We start from the raw sequence: 19872 nt of genomic DNA on the forward strand, positions 1-19872 counted from the left end.
CCACTCTTAGGTATCTACCTGGAGAATATAAAAAACTAATTTGAGGAAAACATGCACTCAATGCATATTCATTTATAATAGTCAAACTATGGAAACAACTTAAATGCCCAACATAGACAAGTAAGTCAGGGAGATGTGGTCTATTTATACACTGATATAGGACTCAGCTACTAAAACAGATAAGCTCGGCCCTCCCTGGTGGTGCAAGGGGTTAAAGCTCTGAAACTACAGCAGCTACTGCAGTACCAGTTCGATCCTTGGCCAGGGAGGTGACCCACTTGGTGCAGCAGTCTTCTCCTGTCTCACCTGTTGCTCCCCTCAACAGTGTACCTCCATGATCTGCCTATTCTGCTCCAAGCTCGGTCTCTGGTGAATCCGTTCACTGCCCCTGCACCTCTGGCCTATATCCCAGTTCTGTATGCATAAATAAATAAATCTTAAAAAACAAACTAACAAACAAAAAACAGATAAGTTCTTGCCATTTGTGGCAACATGAATGGTGGCTGGGGGTCGGGGGGAATTGTGCTAAGTGATATAAGTGAGAAGAAGGAAGTCATATACCAGATAGTGTCATTTAGATGTGAAATACAGAGATGCCAAACCAAGGGTCAGATAGAGCCAAAGAACCATAAACCCTAGAAAGCTGAACATACATACAGAAAGCCATCAAGCAAATGTGTGTCTTGGAATCATTATAAGGCAAACCCCACTTCAGTCAGGAAATGGACCTTTGCCTGCCTCACAGACATCCCTTGAAGGCTCCTCTGACCACCTCCCACACTGGTTTCCAGTTTTGTCACCCTGAAGATACTGTAGCTTACTCTTGACCACCGATGTTTTCCTTCATCCCTTCCATTTCCAGAAACTTTGTTGCAGTTACCTGGCTGTTTGTCCCTCCGTGCACTGTGTCTCCTGCAAGTGGGCTGTGGGACCAAAGTGGGGTCAGGCTCAGGTTGGACCTTTGGCAAAAAATGAAGCTGATGATACTTAATGCATTTCTTGGTCTTTGGGGCTTTCAGTTTTTAAGGAATTCAAGACATTTTGGTATCACTTAATGCAAAAAGATGACCATATTTTAACACATGACTTGATGGCATGTCACTTGTGGGTATACTGTGGCCACCACCTGTACCAGCACTAGGGTGTCCCAAAGGTCCTGTTGACCGGAAGTCCCCCGGCAGAACCAACACTGTCTCAGCCCCAGCCCACTGCTCATCCTGGTCAGGTTAGGGCTCACACAAGGTGCATTCTGGGGACCTCAAGGGGCTACAGTTGCTGCATGTACCTGGAGCCCTGTCTTTTTCCTAGGGGGCTGCACGAAACCCCAGTGCACTGACTCATCCTCCTCTCAGTGTTCACAGCTACAGGCATGTAGTGAAGCTGGGAGTGGGTGACAGGCTCCTGATGGCTCTGCTCCTGTCTGCAGCTTGTGTTTGACTACCAGCCGGGTGACGTCTTCGGCTGTGTGGCTGACATCGGCTGGATCACAGGACACAGCTATGTGGTGTATGGACCCCTCTGCAACGGAGCTACCAGTGTCCTCTTTGAAAGCACCCCGGTTTACCCTGATGCTGGTGAGGATTGATGACCCAGACGGGTATCCAGGAGGGAACTAGAGGATGGAGAAGAGGTTCACCGGGTGCCTGTGTTCTCATAGCTGCCTGACCTTGAGCCCTGGTGGGCTGGGGCTGGGTGCCCTGTGTAAAGCGAGATCTGCCTGGCAATGGAAAGGGCCCCATTTGCCACAGAAGTTCCTCAGCACCTATGTAGTGTTCTTATCTAACCTCCAGTAGACTGCCTGCCTGCCTTGAACCTTTCGCATTGCCCTTCACCTCTTTGGCATCTGGGCAGATCCAGCTGTTCCTCCACTCCCAGGCTGCATCAGCCTCCCCAGACACGTCTGCCCTATGCCTTTGGGCTGTGCCGTTACAGCACCTCATGTATGGGGCCTGGAGCCACCTCCCTGAATTGTGATATCTTGAGGACATGACCACATCCTGCTCACCTCAGCATCGCCCTCCCACGTAGCAGTATCCCAAGCATCTGTTCTAATGGGACTGAGTCCTGTTGGCCGGAAGTCCCCTGGCAGAACCAGCACTGTCTCAGCCCCAGCCCGCTGCTCATCTTGGTCAGGTTGGGGCTAACACAATGTGCACTCTGGGGACCACAAGGGGCTACTGTTGCTGCTTGTACCTGGAGCCCTCCACAGTACTGGCAGTTAAGTGGGTGGAGCTTTGCTGCTCTCCAGCCTCCACATGGGCTGGATGGCCCCAGGAAGAGTGTGTAGGGGCACAGTGAGGGGCACTCCTCATAGAGGGGGAGTCAAGATGCAGATGTGACTCAGACACATCCTGTAGTTACTGGGAGTTCAATGATGTCACCTGGGCTATGTTTTAAATTCATGGCAATATCCTCCTGAATGGATTCCTTGCATCAATCATGTGGAATATACCGTGTGAATGCAGCTGTCCCGAGCCAGGTAGAGTCTGTTTTCAGCCTGTAGATACTGGTGTGCCAAGAGATGGCTGCTCAGCCCCTCTTTCCATCTTTCAGGGATGGTGCAGAATCCTGTTTTGGTGAACACGTGAGGTATTCACATGGATACAGCACACAGGAGCTGTTGACTGATCTCTAATCTGTATGATCTCTAATCACCAGTATCTGATGGGCTCCCAGACTGATAGCAATTTTGGCTTTTTATAGGTCGCTATTGGGAGACGGTACAGAGGTTAAAGATCAATCAGTTCTATGGCGCCCCGACGGCTGTCCGGCTGCTGCTGAAATACGGTGACTCTTGGGTGACGAAGTATGACCGCTCCTCCCTGCGGACTCTGGGGTCAGGTGAGTGAGCTCTTTTGCAGGAAAGGGGGCTCTGTTGTGAGCCAGAGTCTGTACAGTCTTCAAAATGGATTTAATCAAAAAAGCTTTGTGTGGCTGTGGTAGAGTCAAACTATGCGAGAACACCAAGAATTCAGCAGATGTCCCTGGAGCTGTTCCCCAGCGCTGACAGGCGTTAACAGTCTGGGCTTTACAACGCAGATATTTTCTGTGCCTGCATTCTGTGTTTCATCTTTATGATAAATCCTTAGCAACATAGTAAGATGTGACCCACGCCTCTCCTTAGTGGCTGCGTGGGATTGCAGTGGAGTAGGTAACTATAATTTATAGCAGCATTCCAACGTCGCTGGACAGCAGTTCATCCCAAGTACAGTCACACATTATTCTGTGTTTGTGCGCTGCTTTTACTGTAACTCCAGGCAGGGAGTAGCCGGATCAAAGTTTATCTCTGTTTCGATGTTGCTAAGTCACATGGAACATTCTGGAAGGGTGATGTGGGGTTAGGTTCTGGGAGTTCCCAGACAGTTCTGGGAGTGGGGAGCTACCCTGCCCATATTTCTCCTTTTCCTGCTGACTTTCATTTCTGCCCCTGCACAGGTCACAGTGGTCAATAAGGAAAATGGGTGGGAGGCTCTTCACGCTCCTCAGGTGGATACGTGGATCTGCTTGGCAAGGTTTTTCAGAGAAAGCACCTGGAGACGATTATTATGGGGATGTGTCTTTCTGAATATGCGTCTGCAGAAAGGGAGCTCATTGCACTAGTTGGTGAGGTGGGGATGCTGAGCAGGTACAGGTGTTAGGTCCTGGTTTGCTGTTCCCCTCACCTGCAGTATCCTGTGTCCTTCCCACCTCTCAGGCCCCTGACCCTCCTGTAAGCATCTTCTCTGTACATCTTCTCCCCTAGGTTTTTCTTGGCTGCTCTGGGCTTTGGGTTGCTGGCTCTCAGACACTTGTCCTTCTGCTTTCTCTCTGGGTGTGAGTTCCCAGAGGTCACAGCCACCTGGACCTTGACATGACACCCAGGCCTAGAGCAATGCAAGCAGAGTTGGCTTCTGCTAAGAAGCTGAATGATGATGATAGTGGGGGGTGGGGGGTGGGGAGAGGAGTGGGGAGTGTTTAGATACTGCCCTGAGGGCTCCATGTGAACCCTTAGTTTCCTTAAGGGCAGAAGTCACTTGGCACTGCCAGTGATGGATCCACCCTTCCAGGATGGATCTGGGCCCAGCCTTGGAAGATCTTCACATGTTCAGCTCTTACCTGCATGGGCCAGCTCAGCTACCTTTTGATCAGGATCAGTTTTTGTCTGCATTGCCAAGCATTTTGAGTGTTCCAGGTAGGCCAGCAGAACGACTGCCCTTGTAGGAGGTGTTGAGTGTGAGATGCCTCCCTTGGCAGGTGTATGGTGAGCTTGTGTGGAAGGAGATGACTTGCCTTCCACCACACAGGGCTTCTGTGCGGGCCCCTGCCCTATGGATCAGGCAGCACTTGGGGGCAGAGAGCAGGCAGAGAGGGCCATAGACACTTGCTCAGGTCCTCCAGGAATTGCCTGCAAGGGTATCTGCTTGGGTAGCTAGGTGGGGACAGGCTCAAGGTGGGTTTGGTTTCACAGAGGTGCTCTTGAGATTCAGCTGCTGAAGGAGGCTCACAAGGACCCAAGTGAGCAGTGACAGGATCTGAGAAGGGGACAGGAGAAGGGGAGCCTTGTGTCTGTGGGAGAAGGATGTACATCCCAGCTGAAAGCTGCCCCAGCCAGAGGTCTCCTGAGGCCAGATGCAGCCTCTGAACACCCCTTCTTTCCTTTCTCTCTTGGGTCAAGCACCACCAGTATGCATGGAACCTTTGTGTACTAGGAAGCCCGCAGAGCTTCAGCCAGGCTGTATTTGGCTGGTCTTGTGGGCATAATTCTGCCACGCAACCACATCAACAGCAGAGCCCCGGGGGATTCCCCAAATCAGGTGATCAACAAGCAGCCCAGTAGAAAGCCAGCAGACATCCCTGGAGCAAGGCACAGCATGGACCAGGATGCCTCATGCCCCAGCAGGGCCAGCGTGGTGCTAACTGCTGTTCCAGAGGTCAGGACACCTCCAGAAACTAACTAGCCTTCACAGCACACCAGAATTTGCTACACTGACTTCATTCAATCTTAGCAGTGCACAAAATCCAGTTCACTCAAGCTTTTAACCACTGAGCTATATTTTTTAAGCTTTAAACATCTAATTTCTTAAACATTTAACAATTATTTAATGTATTTACTTTCTTACATCATTCTTCATTTTTGTACCATATTTGATTTCTCCCTCAGGTATAGTCCCCATGGTTCCAATACCGTAGCATCCGTGAACCATCTCCATAGTCCCTTGTGCTCTTCCCGCCCCTATTTTGACCTCCTTCTTTTACCCTCCCCTCCAGTTTGCCTCAGCAATATGGTCTGCTGCAAGTTTTGTCTTTTTCTGACCCTTAGTTCAGCATCCTCTGTATTCCATATGGACGTGAAACCATGCTATCTTTATATTTTTTTCCTTCTGATTTAATTTGCTTATCATAACCCCTCCCAACTCCATCCATGTTGCCACAAGTGGCATAAGCTTACTTATTTGCTGTCTTAGGAATACTCCACTGTGTATATGTAACAAATCTTCCTGATCCACTCATCTGTTTTGGGATATGTGAGTTGTTTCCATATCTTAACTATTGTAAATAGTGCTGCATAAACATAGGAGTGCAGGTTTCCCTTCAAATTAGTGTTTTGGTTTCTTTGGATCAGATGGTAGGTCCATATTTAGCGTTTTTAGGAACACACAGCTTTCCAAATTGGCTGGATCAGTTTACCTTCTCACCAGCAGTGAGAGGGTCCCTTTTTCTCCAAATCTTCACCAGTGTTTGTTGTTGCGAGTTTTTTAATATTTACCGTCCTCACTGGTGTAGGATGGTATCTCATTGGGGGTTTGATTTGCTTTTCCCTGATAATATCTTCTGTTGATCATCACAGCTGCCCATTCATCTTTCTTTCCAGGAGAAGTGTCCTTTTAGTCCTTCTGCCCATTTTTTGACTGGTTGCTTGCTCTGTTTTTGCTCAGTTGTACACACTTTGTAGTCCTTTGCTACCAGTCCCTTGTGGGAGGTAAGGTGTGTAGACACTCTCTCGCCTCAGTTGTGTGTCTCTGCCTTTGGGTCACTGTCTCTTTTGCTGTACAGAAGCTTTTTAGTGTGATGTAGTCTCAACAGTTTACCTTCTTAGTTTTCCTTGTTTCTGAAGATGATTCCACGAAGTTGTTTCTGAGGCTTATATTGTAGAGTGTTTTACCATGTTTTCTTTGATGTGTTTTATTGTTTCTGGTGGTATAGCCAAGTCTTTTATTCATTTTGAGTTGATTTTTGTATATAGTGTGAGTAGCTGCTTAGACTGTTGAATTTTCAGCTTCACAAGGAACACTCAGATTCTTTTGATAAAAAGAAAAAATAGGAAACAGTGGTGAAAGCTGCATCCTCTGTGCCTGCTGTGCCTTGGGCCCTAATGCTTGTCTGGGTTGGGTGCCTTCTTTGTACTTACATTCCTTGCTGCGGGAGCTTCTTTCTTTAATGTGAGGAGCTCCTGCTGTGCTGTTACCCTGTAGTGCTTATTTTGACTCAACAACATATGGTGCTTTTCAGGTGAATTTGCCCCATGATTTGAAAACTGCCTCAGCAAGGGGTCCCCTGCACATCCCCACCAGCGCAACCTCAATTGTGCATTCCCACCTGTGGGAATTGTACTGCCCCACATAGTCATGTCTCTGTGGTTAGATACTTAGGTTCTGGCACTTTTTCAGTACATTCTCCAGTGCTGCAGTGTCATCTTCTTGCACCATCTTTGTGCATGTAAGAGTTCAGGGGTGACACGTACCTGCCCAGCCACCAACTACCCAGCATGGACCATCAGCATGGGAGGCCCCTCCAGGACAGTGTGGTTACTTGCTGCATTATGGATGGTCTTGACCAAAAGACACCCAGTGTGCATATTTTGCCAAGAGCATACCCAACCCGATGTGTTCTGGTGGAGGGCCAGCCTTGTGTGGGCTGTTTCATTAGGGTGTTTCTAAGTATGGCTGCTATCACAAAACCACAAATTGGGAGACTTACAGACAACAGAAATTTATTTCTCACAGTTGTGAAGGCTGGAACTCCAAGATCTGAGTTGCTCTTGGGTGAGGGCTGTCTCCTGGTTCCTAGCCTTCACTCCGTGTCCTCACATGGTAGAAGGGGAGAGGACAACATCTGGCATCTCTCTCTAAGAACATTAAACTCCTTCGTGAAGACTATATCTTCATCACACCCCAAGCCCCCACCTCCTACTGTTGTCACCTTTGGGTGTTAGAATTTCAACACAGGAATTCTAGGGGGACACAAATTTTCTGGACATAGCTGAGAACTATAGAGTCATAGGACAGAAATATTTTCCCTGTTCCACTGAAGTATACAGTATATGAAGTTTACAAGTATTAATGTATATACAGAGATATGTACACATACACACATAACCACTACCCAGATCAAGCCAAGGAAAATTCCAGTCTCTGAAGACTCTTCTCCCCTTCCCACCAAATAATTCCAAACAACACCGATCGCTGGCCACTCTCAGCATGGACTGATTTGCTTGTCCTTGAACTTTATACACTTGGGCTTATATGGCATGAGCAGCCTGTGGGCCTGCTGCCTTGGTGGGGGTGCTAACTCTGAAGTCCACCCCTGTTGTGAGCAGCAGTGGTTCTCTCACCTTCATGCCAGCAGGTGTTCAGCTGCACAAGTAAGTCACAGTTTATTCATCCATCTTACTTATTGTTGGCCTGTTTTATTTTTTATTTTTGCTGTGAACATTTTAGACATGCACTCAATTCCATGGACTATATGCCAGGAGTGACATTTTTGAATATTAAAATCAACATATTTAGCTTCACTAGATTCTATCCCAAACAGTTGTCTGAAGCAGTTCTATTGTATTTTATACTTCTAAATATTAAAGCATCTGAATTGTGCCCCCAATTGTTGCATCAGATTATATTCCTACAGTGTGTGTAGCATTGTTCCCCATGTTCTTGTCAACTTCTTGATTTTGACCCTCTGATAGTGAAAATATCTTATTGTAATTTGTACATCTTGGATGGCCACAAATGTGATAGACCTCACAGCTTTCTCAAGACTCCTCTTCTGTCCTTTGGGAAAATAATAAAGCCATTCCCCTTAAAAACCTTTTCCTTTTGGAAAAGGGTTCAGATTCATTGGAGACTGTTAATATCTTTCTGTGTGTGTGGTTTCAGTGGGAGAACCAATCAACCAAGAAGCCTGGGATTGGCTCCATAAGGTGGTGGGCGATGGCAGATGCACCCTGGTGGACACCTGGTGGCAGACAGGTGAGTACATGCCCCAGAGGGCAGGGCTAGCTAGGAACTAGGACAGCTGTGATCTATTAGTGGAATGAGAGCACGAGCTAAGTACCCAGCATGGGGTCCCTTTTGACCCCATATATGTGAACTGGGCCCAACATCACTAAAGCCTTGGCCCTTTCACATACATGGAATTGAAAATCTGATGTCTGGAGTCAGAAAGATCACAGGAAGCCTGGCTGCATTGTTCAGCTGTGGACTTGGGATGTGTCCCTATTTCTCTAAACCTTGATTTTCTCATATGTATATGGGAGTTGGGGGTGCTGCCTCCAGGTTCTGGGTGAGGGCAGGTGACCCAGCTAGTGCCTGTGAGTTGTGAGTGCTCTATTGATGTGCACTTCCTCCTTAGAGCCCACTTTCTGAAGGCAAGTACATTTTATAAGATGTGCCCTATGATTTTTTTTAAACAAAAGATTTATTTATGTATACAGAAATGGGGTACAGGCCAGAGGTGTGGTGGGTGAGAGGATTCACCAGAGACAGAATGGAGAGCAGAACAGGCAGATTGACAAAGTACACTGCTGAGGGGAGCAGGGGGCGGGTCAGGAGAGGTCTGCCATGCCATGTGGTCAGCTTCTTGGCGGGGGATCGAACTCATGCTCTAGTGGCTTCAGAGAGCTTCATAATGCGGTGCTTTAACCCATTATGCCACCAGGAAGAGCCCCTGATGTGCCCTATGGTTTAACAGACCTGAGTTTAAATTTAAATTTTGATGGGAAAGGAACTTTGTTTTGGTGTGTTCCTTTTTCTTCTTGGACACCTGATTTATTAGTATGTTTGGGGCAAGAGCCCACCCTGATATAATAAATACAGTCCTCTGCACCCTTGTCCTTCAAGGAGACTGTAGTGAGACATTCTGAATAGCCCAGTTTGTGTACTACCTGCGCCCACTTGGGAACAGTACTGAATGTCTGTCAAGACCCTTTTGGGGCACCGATTGGATAAGTGTGTCTTTAGACCCTGGCTAATCTAATCTATTTCTTCCTCATCTTCTGTACAGAAACGGGGGGAATCTGCATTGCACCTCGACCCTCGGAAGAAGGGGCAGAAATCATCCCTGGCATGGCCATGAGGCCCTTTTTTGGCATTGTCCCAGTTCTCATGGATGAGAAGGTATGTAAGGGCTGTGCAGATAGTTGATAAAGTAACTTCATAGCTGTGAGCCGAGGGTCTCCTCAGAATCCCTGCAAATTCAGTTGTCTGCAGAGAAAAAACAAAAACAAACACAAAAACTCTGGACAGTTCCTTTTGTCATTTTCCTGCTTCTGGCCAGGCAGTTAGAACAATGCTGACTGTGAGCTCTTTGCTTTTGAGCCGGATCTGCCTGTCCTCTCACACCTGTGTCCCATGTCTTAGGGGAACATCAAGGAGGGCGGGGATGTCTCTGGGGCTTTGTGCCTCTCCCAGGCCTGGCCGGGAATGGCCAGGACCATCTACGGAGACCACCAGCGGTTTATGGACGCATACCTCAGGGCTTATCCAGGTGAGCAGCCCAGGCAGATCGGTCACTCCTTCCTCCTCTTCCCTCATCCCCACCCTCCACTGCTGGAAGTATTATTCTAGAACATATCCACAAACATCCTTAATTAAATTTCCTGGAATATAAACAGGTGTTTGAGCTCTGTCCTCCCCCCCCCCGCCCCCTCCCTCCCATTTGCCTCTCTGACTTTCCTTGTCTCCACAATAAACAGAAAACACCTTAGGAAATGATCATGGGGGCTATGAATTTTCTTCTGATTTACTCCCCTTTACCCCCAACTTGCTTTTAGTCATATGCAGTTTGCCTGTTGGAACTAGTCATCTTCAGTATCAAGTTTAAAGGGAAACTCACAGTTCCGGGAGGCTTGAATGAATATCTATTGCTCCATATGTTTGCAGATGGATGTCAGGGACAGTCTGCTGTCTTGAAACATCTGCATTTTACTAGGACACAGCTATAGGGCATCCTTTAGAAGCCCTGGTGGGTGGGGGAAGGGTATTGCAGGAGGACCAGCAAGCAGGGAGTCAGGATGCCCGGCTTCAGAGCTGCGTCTGGAGAACAAAGTTGGGAGCAAAGTCCATTGTGCCCTCCTGGAAGCCTAGTGGGCCTGGTTCAGTGCTGGTGCTGAGCGCCCCTGCCGTGACACAGGCTACTACTTCACTGGAGATGGGGCCTACCGCACCAAGGGCGGCTATTACCAGATCACAGGGCGCATGGATGACGTCATCAATATCAGCGGCCACCGACTGGGGACCGCAGAGATCGAGGATGCAATGGTGAGCACGGGGTGGGCCTTCCTTGCTCGGGTACCTTGGCAAGATTGCTGGTGGCCTCAGTTTGGGTGGTGAGCTGCGCTCTGGATCAGTGTCTCAGCTGCTGTTGTTATGTTATGCGCAGGCTAACCATCCAGCAGTGCCCGAGACCGCAGTCATTGGCTACCCCCATGACATCAAAGGAGAAGGTGAGAATCATAGAAGGCGCTCCTCTCCATTCCTGATCTCTGTGCAAGGAACAGAATTCAGAGGATGGATGGCAGGAGGTTTTTTTTGGTTGAACTGTTGGTTTTCTTCTCTCTCACGTGGAGATTCGGGATCAGGAGGCTGACCAGCACAGTTTAGACCAGGGCTAAGGGTGTTTGTGAGTGTGTTCTGGAATATGATTCCAGCAGTGGGAATTGGTGACGAAAGAGGAGGAGGAAGAGTGACTGATCTGCCTGGGCTGCTCATCTGGATAATTCCTGAGGCATTTGTCCATGAATCACAGGTGGTCTCTGTAGATGGTCCTGGCTATTCCCGGCCAGGCCTTGGAGAGGCACAGAGTTGCAGAGACATCCCCGGGACATCTCCTGTGAGAAGACAGGCAGATCTGGCTCAGAATCCCTACTTGGAAACACCCCAGCTCTTCTGTCTTTAAAGATGCTCATCTCCAAGCAGCTGGGACCTCTTTAGCCCTCAGCTTAGTTCAGGAGTTCCTGCTCTGTGCCTGGCACCTGCTACTGGGCAGCTATTGCCATGCCACTCCTGCTTAGTGTATCTGCAAGTGCAGGTTACAGTGTGCAGGAGCTGCCGCCGGCAGATCTGAGTGCGTCTCGAGAGAGCTCTTTTGCTCTACGACTTTTCGGGGGAGGAATTTGATCTATGGTTGCCATTGCACATCTATGTGCAGAGGCAAAACATTATCAGAATGGGCTTTACCTAGGACAGTGTTCCAAAGTCCACCATTTTCTAGGTGGGTCAGTCTGGGCAGGAGCAGAGCACGTGAGTGTGGTAATATTTGGTAAGTGGCCACCACGCCTGGCTGGGTGAAACCCGGACACTCGCTCCACTAAGTGGCCATTTTTCTGGGGTTGGGTGCTCTCCCTCCAGCTTGCAGGGATATCTAGGGCCCTGGCATGCTTCATGTGCTACCTCTTTCCCTGCCACATTTGCATGTCATTGTTTCTTTATTTCTTTTACAGTTGACCCATGGTAAACTTTAAACTTTATTCAGGTGCTTATAAGAAAACATTGTAGGTTGTCCTGGAGGCTGTCAACCCTTTGTTATAGGTAGACTGTGGATGGAGCTGGGAACGGTCCTCACGTGTGACTGTCAGCAGCCGTAGGCCTCTATACTTCCTTCTGCTGCTTCGGTCACCTCTTTTCCACAGCCTAAGCAGTTCTAGTATTGCCAGGTCGTTCAATGTCTGCCAGCGGATGGGGATAATTTTTATACTGTGGATATAATGGGATATGCATTTCCTGGTATCTCAGGAGGGTGAGAGGATTCACCAGCGATAAAGTGGGGAGCAGAACAGGCCGATCGACAAAGTACACTACTGAGGGGAGCAGTGGGCGAGATAGGAGAGTTCTGCCAGGCCATGTGGGTCATTGAACTCATGCTGAAATGGCTGGGCTAGCTTCGCAGTGCTGTGCTTTAACCCGTTGCACTACCAGGGAGGGCCCCGATACAAACATTTTGATTAATGTTGATTGACCCCACAGTGGACCTTCCAAGCCAGCTCAGATATTGGGCTGACCCTCTTCCTCTGAACCTCTGTGGTACAGGTGGACTGCGTGGCATCTCAGCTAGAGGAGAAAAATTCATCTCTTTCCCACAAAAATCCCATCCAGGGCTTCCTGCCATAATGGGGCTGGTCCTTCATCTGTGCTGTCCATGGTGATGGCTGCTGGTAATCTGAGGACCCACAGACTTAATTCAGTTTTAGTTGAAATAGCCACCATGCCAGTGCCTGCTACCTTGAACATGCACCCATGAGGTTAGGCCACGGCTCAAGCTTGGGCATGGCTAGTGAGTCAGTACACAGCCACACGTGCCTACCTGAGGAATGTTCTTCCTACTTTGAATGAAAACAGTAACACATCTTTAGGATTACAAGTAAAGAAACTGGCTGCTTCAAGATCACCAACATGATTTAAAAATCCCTTCGATTTGTCTGTGTACAACTTGGGAGAAGGCTGTGGTCTAACTAAATCTCTGCTTTCCTTCCAGCTGCCTTTGCCTTCGTGGTGCTGAAAGACGATGCAGCTGATGCCGATGTGGTGATGAAGGAGCTTAGATCTACAGTGGCCACCAAGATTGCCAAGTACGCTGTGCCTGACCAGATTCTGGTGAGTGGGCATCCCCCATCCCCTGGGTGACCTGGAAGCTCCTTTTAGGCATCTATCTTCACTTCCACAATTGACACATAGCAGGGATCCCTCTATCAGCAACTGTGACTCTGTGGGGAGAGAAAAGATGGGGGGTTGCCGTACTGTCAAAGGCAAAGACGTTGTAGCAAGTGTGTGCCCAACTGAGGGGAGGGGCTGGTGCTGGGCCAGAGGTCTGCTCTTTAAAGTTTGGCATCTGAAGGTTAGTTACAGGTACAGGAGAAAAATCAGACCTTATGAGTAGGGAAGTATGTAGAAACTACAGATTGCAGGGAGCCATTTCTCAGGGCCAGCAAGAGAGAGACGCCAGGTCCCTGCTGAGAGACTATGTGTTGGAGTCAGGAGAAGAGCTGGGTACCATGTCAGCCCTGTTGGTTTTCACTCTTTCCTTTGCTGACATTTTCCCTACAGCATTCCTTGGCTTGGCTGAGGTCCTCTGAGGTGGAGTGGCCTCGTGACACTAGGTGGGGACAAGGTCATCAGCTTGGTGATCAAAGTCACTCCCCTTAGATGATCTCAAGTCTTTCAAAGCCAAATTGCTCTTAAAACCTAGGGCACAGTAAACAAGTGTATTACTGTTGGCATGGAATGGACTATGGCGGTTTGAAAATATTAAATGTTAACTCTCAAACACTAATAAGTAAGAGCATTTCTCTTAAGTAAGTGCTTTCGGCTCTTATGTAAGACTCTCAAATTACTCCTCAGACAAGGGCACAGAAAAGAGGTGCCAAAGTATGTGTTCAGCTTTGTTGCTACCTGCAGCACTCACGAGTGTTGGACCAGAGAAACAGGTCCCTGTAGTGAGGTAAATCCAGGGGGGCTGTTGGCAGCCCCTCCTGTTGGAGGGCTTCAGCGTGACACATGGTTGAGCAGATTACAGATTTAGGTCTAGAATGGAGGAGTTCAAAACCAGAGCACAGCCAGGCCATTCTGTGAGGCAGAGCCCTACACACTAGCCATTGGTCAGCAAAGCCCAAGTGAGACTACCCCAGGTAGAGCACTTCTCATGTCCATGCAGTTAGATACAGTTGGGAATCTGGCACTACCTCAAACACTAAAGCTGCACCCTTCCCTGCCAGGTAGTGAAACGTCTTCCAAAAACTCGGTCTGGAAAAGTCATGCGGAGACTTCTGAGGAAGATCATCACGGATGGGGCTCAGGATCTGGGAGACACCACCACCCTGGAGGACCCCAGTGTCATCACAGAAATCCTGAGTACCTATCAGAAATACAAAGACAAGCGGGCTGCTACTCAGTGAGGCCACGCCTCACCCTGCTCTGTGCCTCAACCTCGTCTTGTCCTCCTAGAACGTAGCTGTCAGGTTGGCTGTCCTCCAGCACATCCACACTGCCCCCTTGTGAAGTCCATGCTGGACTCTTCCTCCTTTCTGTCAGAGAACCCACAAGGAGGAAGGGTCAGCATTTGTGCCATTTGCCCTGAATTTGATTTCCTGCAATGAAGAGTCATTGTCATTTCTGTTTGTGTCCTTAGTAGACAGCACAGCAAGATGAAAAACCCAGTCAGGTGTGCCTGCTCAGGTGACTTAGATCTAGATGCAATCATGTCTCCCCTAGGTATTTCTAGATACAAAAGGCAGAGATTTTATTTTTATACTTTTATATTTTGGAAGAATTATGTGCAAGCAAACATATGTAATGTGTGGATTTACTTGTACATGCTTTGTAATATTTAGAGTTATGAAAATCTTTTTTTTTTCTTTTTTGCCTCCACACCTGAGGAATGGTGGAGAGGACCTGAGGGTGTAATTTCATTTACCATTTGGCACATCTGCAAGTCTTTATTGGCAATGTTTGTACCACTGTCTCAACATAGCTATCTCGAGAACTCTCAAGCTTGCAGGATCATCTTGGTGTGCATTTCTACTTCCCCTGGTTTGTGTACAGTGCAACTAACTGCTAAAAGTGATGGTGTGAGCACACCTGCCTTCTAATTCTAAAGGCACTCCAGTCATGAGTTTTGTCTCTCCCAGCTGTGATCTGGGAAGACTCTCCCTCTCCACCTTGGATTCCTCTTGCTGGGAAATCAGTATGTTCTAGTATGTGGGGTGGTCGAGGGAAGCCAGTGGAAGCTTGGTCACATGTTAGAGCATGATTTGGCTAGAACTGGGTCCTTGCACTCTCATCCTTCCTCCCGTGGTTGGGGTGGGGACCTGAGAACTGCAGCAGTCCAGTGATAAGACTTGGTGTATCTCTCCCTTTCTCTTTTATATAATGTGCCTTAAGTCCTCTGAGTGTTAGCAAGATAATTTAAATCAGTTGGTCACAAAGTGCTCTTCCAGTGCTCTTAGCAAAGCATGCAGGGGCTGATGGTGTTGGGTGTGGGTGAGGTAGCCTGCTGGACTGGGTCTTTGAGCATGGCAAAAGGTTGTTCCTGTCTTTGCCCCATGGGATACAGCGCCCTGCAGCTGAACATGTACTGTGGGCCCTGGCTGTGCTGGCCTTGGTGATTAGGTAGATAGACCAAGAACCCTCAGTGGGGTTGTGTTGGCTGTAGCATAGCTCTATACAGGGTGACGGGTGGCTGTTATAACTCTTGGCAACAGAGAACCATGGCTGGCCTTGCTGCATTTGTGTTGGGCTTGGCAGACTACAGCTGGCTGCTATATATAAAATGGCTTAGACTATATATAAAATGGCTTAGGGCTTAGACATCAATTTAGACAGTACCCAGGGTCTCAGAGTGATTGGTAGGGCAGTTTAAATAAAAATCTTACTTTGTTCATTCTCTTTTCTTTGTAATAATGTTTTTAATCAAATAATGCTTGTTCTTTGTTGCTGAATTCACTTAAAAGAGAACACTTAAAAATTCCTTTATTTTATAGATGCTCATTAGAAGTCACCTATGTTAGACTGTATTTGGTAAAGCTACCTACGTGTAGATTACTGTGCTGTCCACTGAACAAGCTATGTGCATGTGTGTGTGTATAGACATAAATAACCAAAATAGAATAAAATATTCCATTCCTTGGTAGCAGTCGCCATACATGACCAGTAGCTACCAGACTGGACAACATGGAGAAAACATTCCCATCATCACACAGAATTTTGGTGTCAGCCTACAACATGATGAGGGTGAAGAAGCACAAAAAAAATCTTTAGACAGTTGAAGTCAGCACCACAGACTTACCTGAGAGGTATCAGCTTGCCTGGGAGAGACACCCCATAATCCAGATCACCCTTATGTCAGATGTGCAAGGATGCAGTTTCTGGTGTCCTTCACTGAATGGTGAAGCAGATTTTAAGAGAAGAACATATTGAACTGGGGTTGTGAAGGGAGAGAAATGAAGTCTTCAAAGCCTATGAAGCCTGGACTGACTGCTGCCTCCAGAGCGGGTGCCAGGATGGCTCTTCCCAGTGTCTGCTCTTGTGCCACAGGGTGAGGGGAAGGAGGATGGTATGGGGCCCAGCTAAGCTCTGAATGCATGGGTAGGCAACTTACTGAGGAAAGACACATTTTTGAACAGTATATATATATACTTGGCCCAACAAAGTATATATATACTGCCATGTCAGATTCCTGTTTACCCAGTTATTACAGTCACTCCATTGGTTTCTCCTCTTCTTTGGGTGAAGGTGCTTTGTCTCCTGGGAGTGACAGAGCCGTACCCTGTCTAATTTCTGGTGGATTTCTGTACAAAGGAGAGCATCACTTTCTGCAGGTACAATGTGTGGGCAACCAGGAGCCCTAGGTAGCTTTCCATTTCTTGGTCATCATGGTTTTAATTTCTTTCCCAAAGTTCTCAGGGATAGTCTACTCAGAGCTCTAGATACAGTAGCAATTATGCTTACGCACCTAGCCCCTTAGGTGGGGCCATGGTTGATGGACAGTCAGCTTTTGCCAGTGAGAATTTCAATGAAGTTCCTGGTATGGATACTATAGACCAAGGAATAGCAGCATTGAAGTTGGGTAGCACTGAAGCTGCAAGCAATGTTCCACCGGTACGCTTTGCTCTTGGTAGCGGGTTCATTACTAGTAACATCATTGCTTCCAATAGTTTGCCTCCAGCTACCATTGCTCCCCCAAAACCAGCATTTTGGGCTGGTATTGCTAGCGAGCTTGCAAAACAGCAACCTCACTGAAGACCGAAAATGACATTGCAGGGTCAAGTTTTCCACATCTGCCTCCACAATAAAGCATAACAAAGATATTGGAACTTGGGATAGTAAGGGTTCTGTGGCAAAAGCACCTCACAATGTGCATCAGCAGCTAACCCAGGGGTCTCCCCAGCCTGTAGTCAGCAGGCAGTCCATAGCCCACAAGTGACTCAGACATCAGTAGGGTGAAGACACAACCATGGCCCCCACCTCCACCACAGCCCAGCCAGCTCTCAGCCCAGCCACAGGCCACTCAGCCAACCTGCTGGCTAGTGCCTCGGAACTGTGGCAGTGTGCTCGGTTATAATGGGGTGGATGGAAATGGGAGTCGGTCCAGTCTCAGGCCGGGTCTGGATCTATGTCTTGGGAACCTCACCTGGTGCTGGAGAAGCTGCAGTCCATTAATAACTATAACCCCAAGGATTTTGACTGGAATCTGAAGCAGGGCCAGGTTTTCCTCAGTCACTCACTCATTCCATTAAATATAATATCTGGTACAGCACAGAGCATGATAACAAAAACTGGATGTTGTTTACTGCTCCACGAATGGGAAAGGCCTGTTTACTTACTTTTCAGTATCAAGCAGTGGACATTCTGGGATGTTGCAGAAATGAAATCTGCTGTGGGCTACAACACATGTGCAGGTATGTGGTCCCCAGACAAATGGGTCGCTTTGATGTCGGGTGATTTTTGTGACGAATGTTCCAGTAGCCAACTAAAACACTTTCATTTAGAGAACAAGAATACGCCAGTGACCAACTCCAGGGACACTCAGGAAGTGCCTCCTGAAAAGACTAAGCAGGTGTTGAAAATCATGCAGCCACTAATACACCACTCTCATTTTGGATGGCTTCTCACACTGTGAGATGGGCCAAGCAGAATGTCAAGTCCATGGGAAATAAAGACAGGGACTTCAGCAACAGTTGCACCTGCATATCCTAAGAGGGAAAAAAAATGAGCTTCAAGAGAATCAACTTTTTTCTTAATTTCACTGACTTCAGGCTTGGAGTTTAACTATGGAATTTCACAAAAAAACATAGGACTTAACTGCAAAATGAAAAAAAAGAAAAGAAATAAAACAAAAAAAAAATCTCTCTAGATAGGTGAGAAATGTCTTTGGCTTTGGTTGTGATTTCAGAGCATAGTGCTTTTTATTTTTCTGACTTTTATGTTTTCAGATTTAAAAGTATAAAACTATATAAGCATATACAGTTTCCTCTGATTATTTTTTAAAGGTTTATTTATTTATGCATACAGAACTGGGGTACAGGACAGATGTACAAGGGCGGCGAGAGGATTCACCAGAGACAGAGTAGGGAGCAGAACAGGCAGATGACAAAGTGCACTGCTGAGGGGAGCAGTGGGTGAGTCAGGAGAGGTCTGCCACGCCATGTGGGTCACCTCTGGGGCAGGGATTGGGGATCGAACTCATGCTGAAGTGGCTTTAGCTTCTTAGTGCTGTTGCTTTAACCTGCTGTGCCACCAGGGAGGGTCTCCTCTGATCTTTTTAACCGTTTCCTCCCTGCCTTTCCTCCATTTTGGCACTTGTACTTGGAGAACACTTGAGTTTTGAAGGTTTTGGGCCACTACCCCAAAAAGTGAGACTTTTTTCCTTCTGAGAAAACATTTCTATTAAGAAGACATTTCTATGGAGAATTTAACAGTGTTTGCCAAGGGTGGTTCCTTTTCTCTGACCCTTTGTTACTCAAAGTAAAGTCCTAGGAGTCCTAAGAATTGTTCTGTTTTTGTACATAATACTGATTAAGTCAGGAATAATCTGATTTCAAAGCTACAAACAAGGGTAATAGTTTGTTTACAAAAATGTATTTTGGAAGAGAAAAATATTGTAAAATGTGTAGTGAGTGTTTCTTCAGCTTCTGTTCAGCCAATGAGGAAAGGACATTGCCTTTCTTTTTACCATTGATCATTTCTAAATAAACATGGGATCCTGGTGAGCATTAAAGTAAAAGAATATGATCCAAAAGTAGATACATAGTGAGAAACAATAATAACAGTATTATTTGCACAAGAAGTGAGAGAGGTGGGGGTGGGTGGGGAGAGTAGGGAGGGAAAATTTATAGACTGGCAGGTGCCCAGAAATTAATCCTACCTTAAAAGCATGGGAACACAGATTGAGGTCCAAGCAGATGCCACTTGTGGCACAGTTGGCAGATTTTCCACAGGTACTTCCCCCTTCTCCCCCCCACCCCCCCAAAATGGCTTTTCTGCCAAAAGCCCTAGCACCACCCCTATTTCCTATGAACTCTTGCTCAGGGGGTAGATTCTGGAAGCCTCCACCTTCTGCCACCAAGTACCTCCCACTGACCAGGAGGTTGCTGCTCACTGTTCTTACACTGCCAATGGCTAAGACAGGGTGCAGAGGGGAGTGGGAGGCCTTGCGCTGGCACAGGGCAATGCTGTGGAGGTCAGAGCAACACTGAATGGAACACGGGGTGACTCACGGAGGCGGGGACAAGGTGCACCAGGCCTGCCCGCCCCTCTACTTTACTTGCAGCTTTGGGCTGTCATAACTGAAATGTTCTCACAAAGATCCAAGTCAGTGCAAATGAGCAAACAGGAGGCGGCAGCTACTATGAGTGCAGAGGTTGAGACATCTAGTGTTGTGGTGCTGCACAGAGAAGTGATGACACTGGGGGCTCAAGGGGCCTGGGTGGAACACTTCCATCAGTCTCCCAGTCAGTGTATGTATTACATTTGTAATGATCTTAAGTCTCAAGGCAGATGAAATTCGAATTCAGAAGGAAGCAGTATGCAGTGGCTTTTTAAGAATACTTCCCATTTAAAGTGGCTAGAATGCAAGTCATTGTGTAAGGGGAAAATTTCAACATGACTAATGTCAGAAAAATGTTCC

General features: G+C 47.5%; 1 protein-coding gene and 1 pseudogene across 1 annotated transcript in view; both read left to right on the forward strand.

Annotated features, from left to right (window-relative positions):
• ACSS1 (acyl-CoA synthetase short-chain family member 1) overlaps positions 1 to 15630 on the forward strand; it is a 44205-nt gene extending 28575 nt beyond the window's left edge. Inside the window, exons 6-14 of the mRNA XM_004686916.2 lie at positions 1427 to 1574; positions 2704 to 2841; positions 8133 to 8225; positions 9259 to 9371; positions 9615 to 9741; positions 10387 to 10514; positions 10636 to 10699; positions 12727 to 12845; positions 13964 to 15630. Of these exons, the coding sequence (XP_004686973.1) occupies positions 1427 to 1574; positions 2704 to 2841; positions 8133 to 8225; positions 9259 to 9371; positions 9615 to 9741; positions 10387 to 10514; positions 10636 to 10699; positions 12727 to 12845; positions 13964 to 14143 (1110 nt within the window). The 3' untranslated portion in view covers positions 14144 to 15630. The remainder of the gene's footprint in view (positions 1 to 1426; positions 1575 to 2703; positions 2842 to 8132; positions 8226 to 9258; positions 9372 to 9614; positions 9742 to 10386; positions 10515 to 10635; positions 10700 to 12726; positions 12846 to 13963) is intronic.
• Positions 15631 to 15708: 78 nt separating this feature from the next.
• On the forward strand, positions 15709 to 18131 carry LOC101629245 (annotated as a pseudogene).
• The last annotated feature ends 1741 nt before the right edge of the window (positions 18132 to 19872 follow it).

This window comes from Condylura cristata, unplaced genomic scaffold (assembly GCF_000260355.1).
Source record: "Condylura cristata isolate star-nosed mole 26May11 unplaced genomic scaffold, ConCri1.0 scaffold00022, whole genome shotgun sequence".
Taxonomy (NCBI): domain Eukaryota; kingdom Metazoa; phylum Chordata; class Mammalia; order Eulipotyphla; family Talpidae; genus Condylura; species Condylura cristata.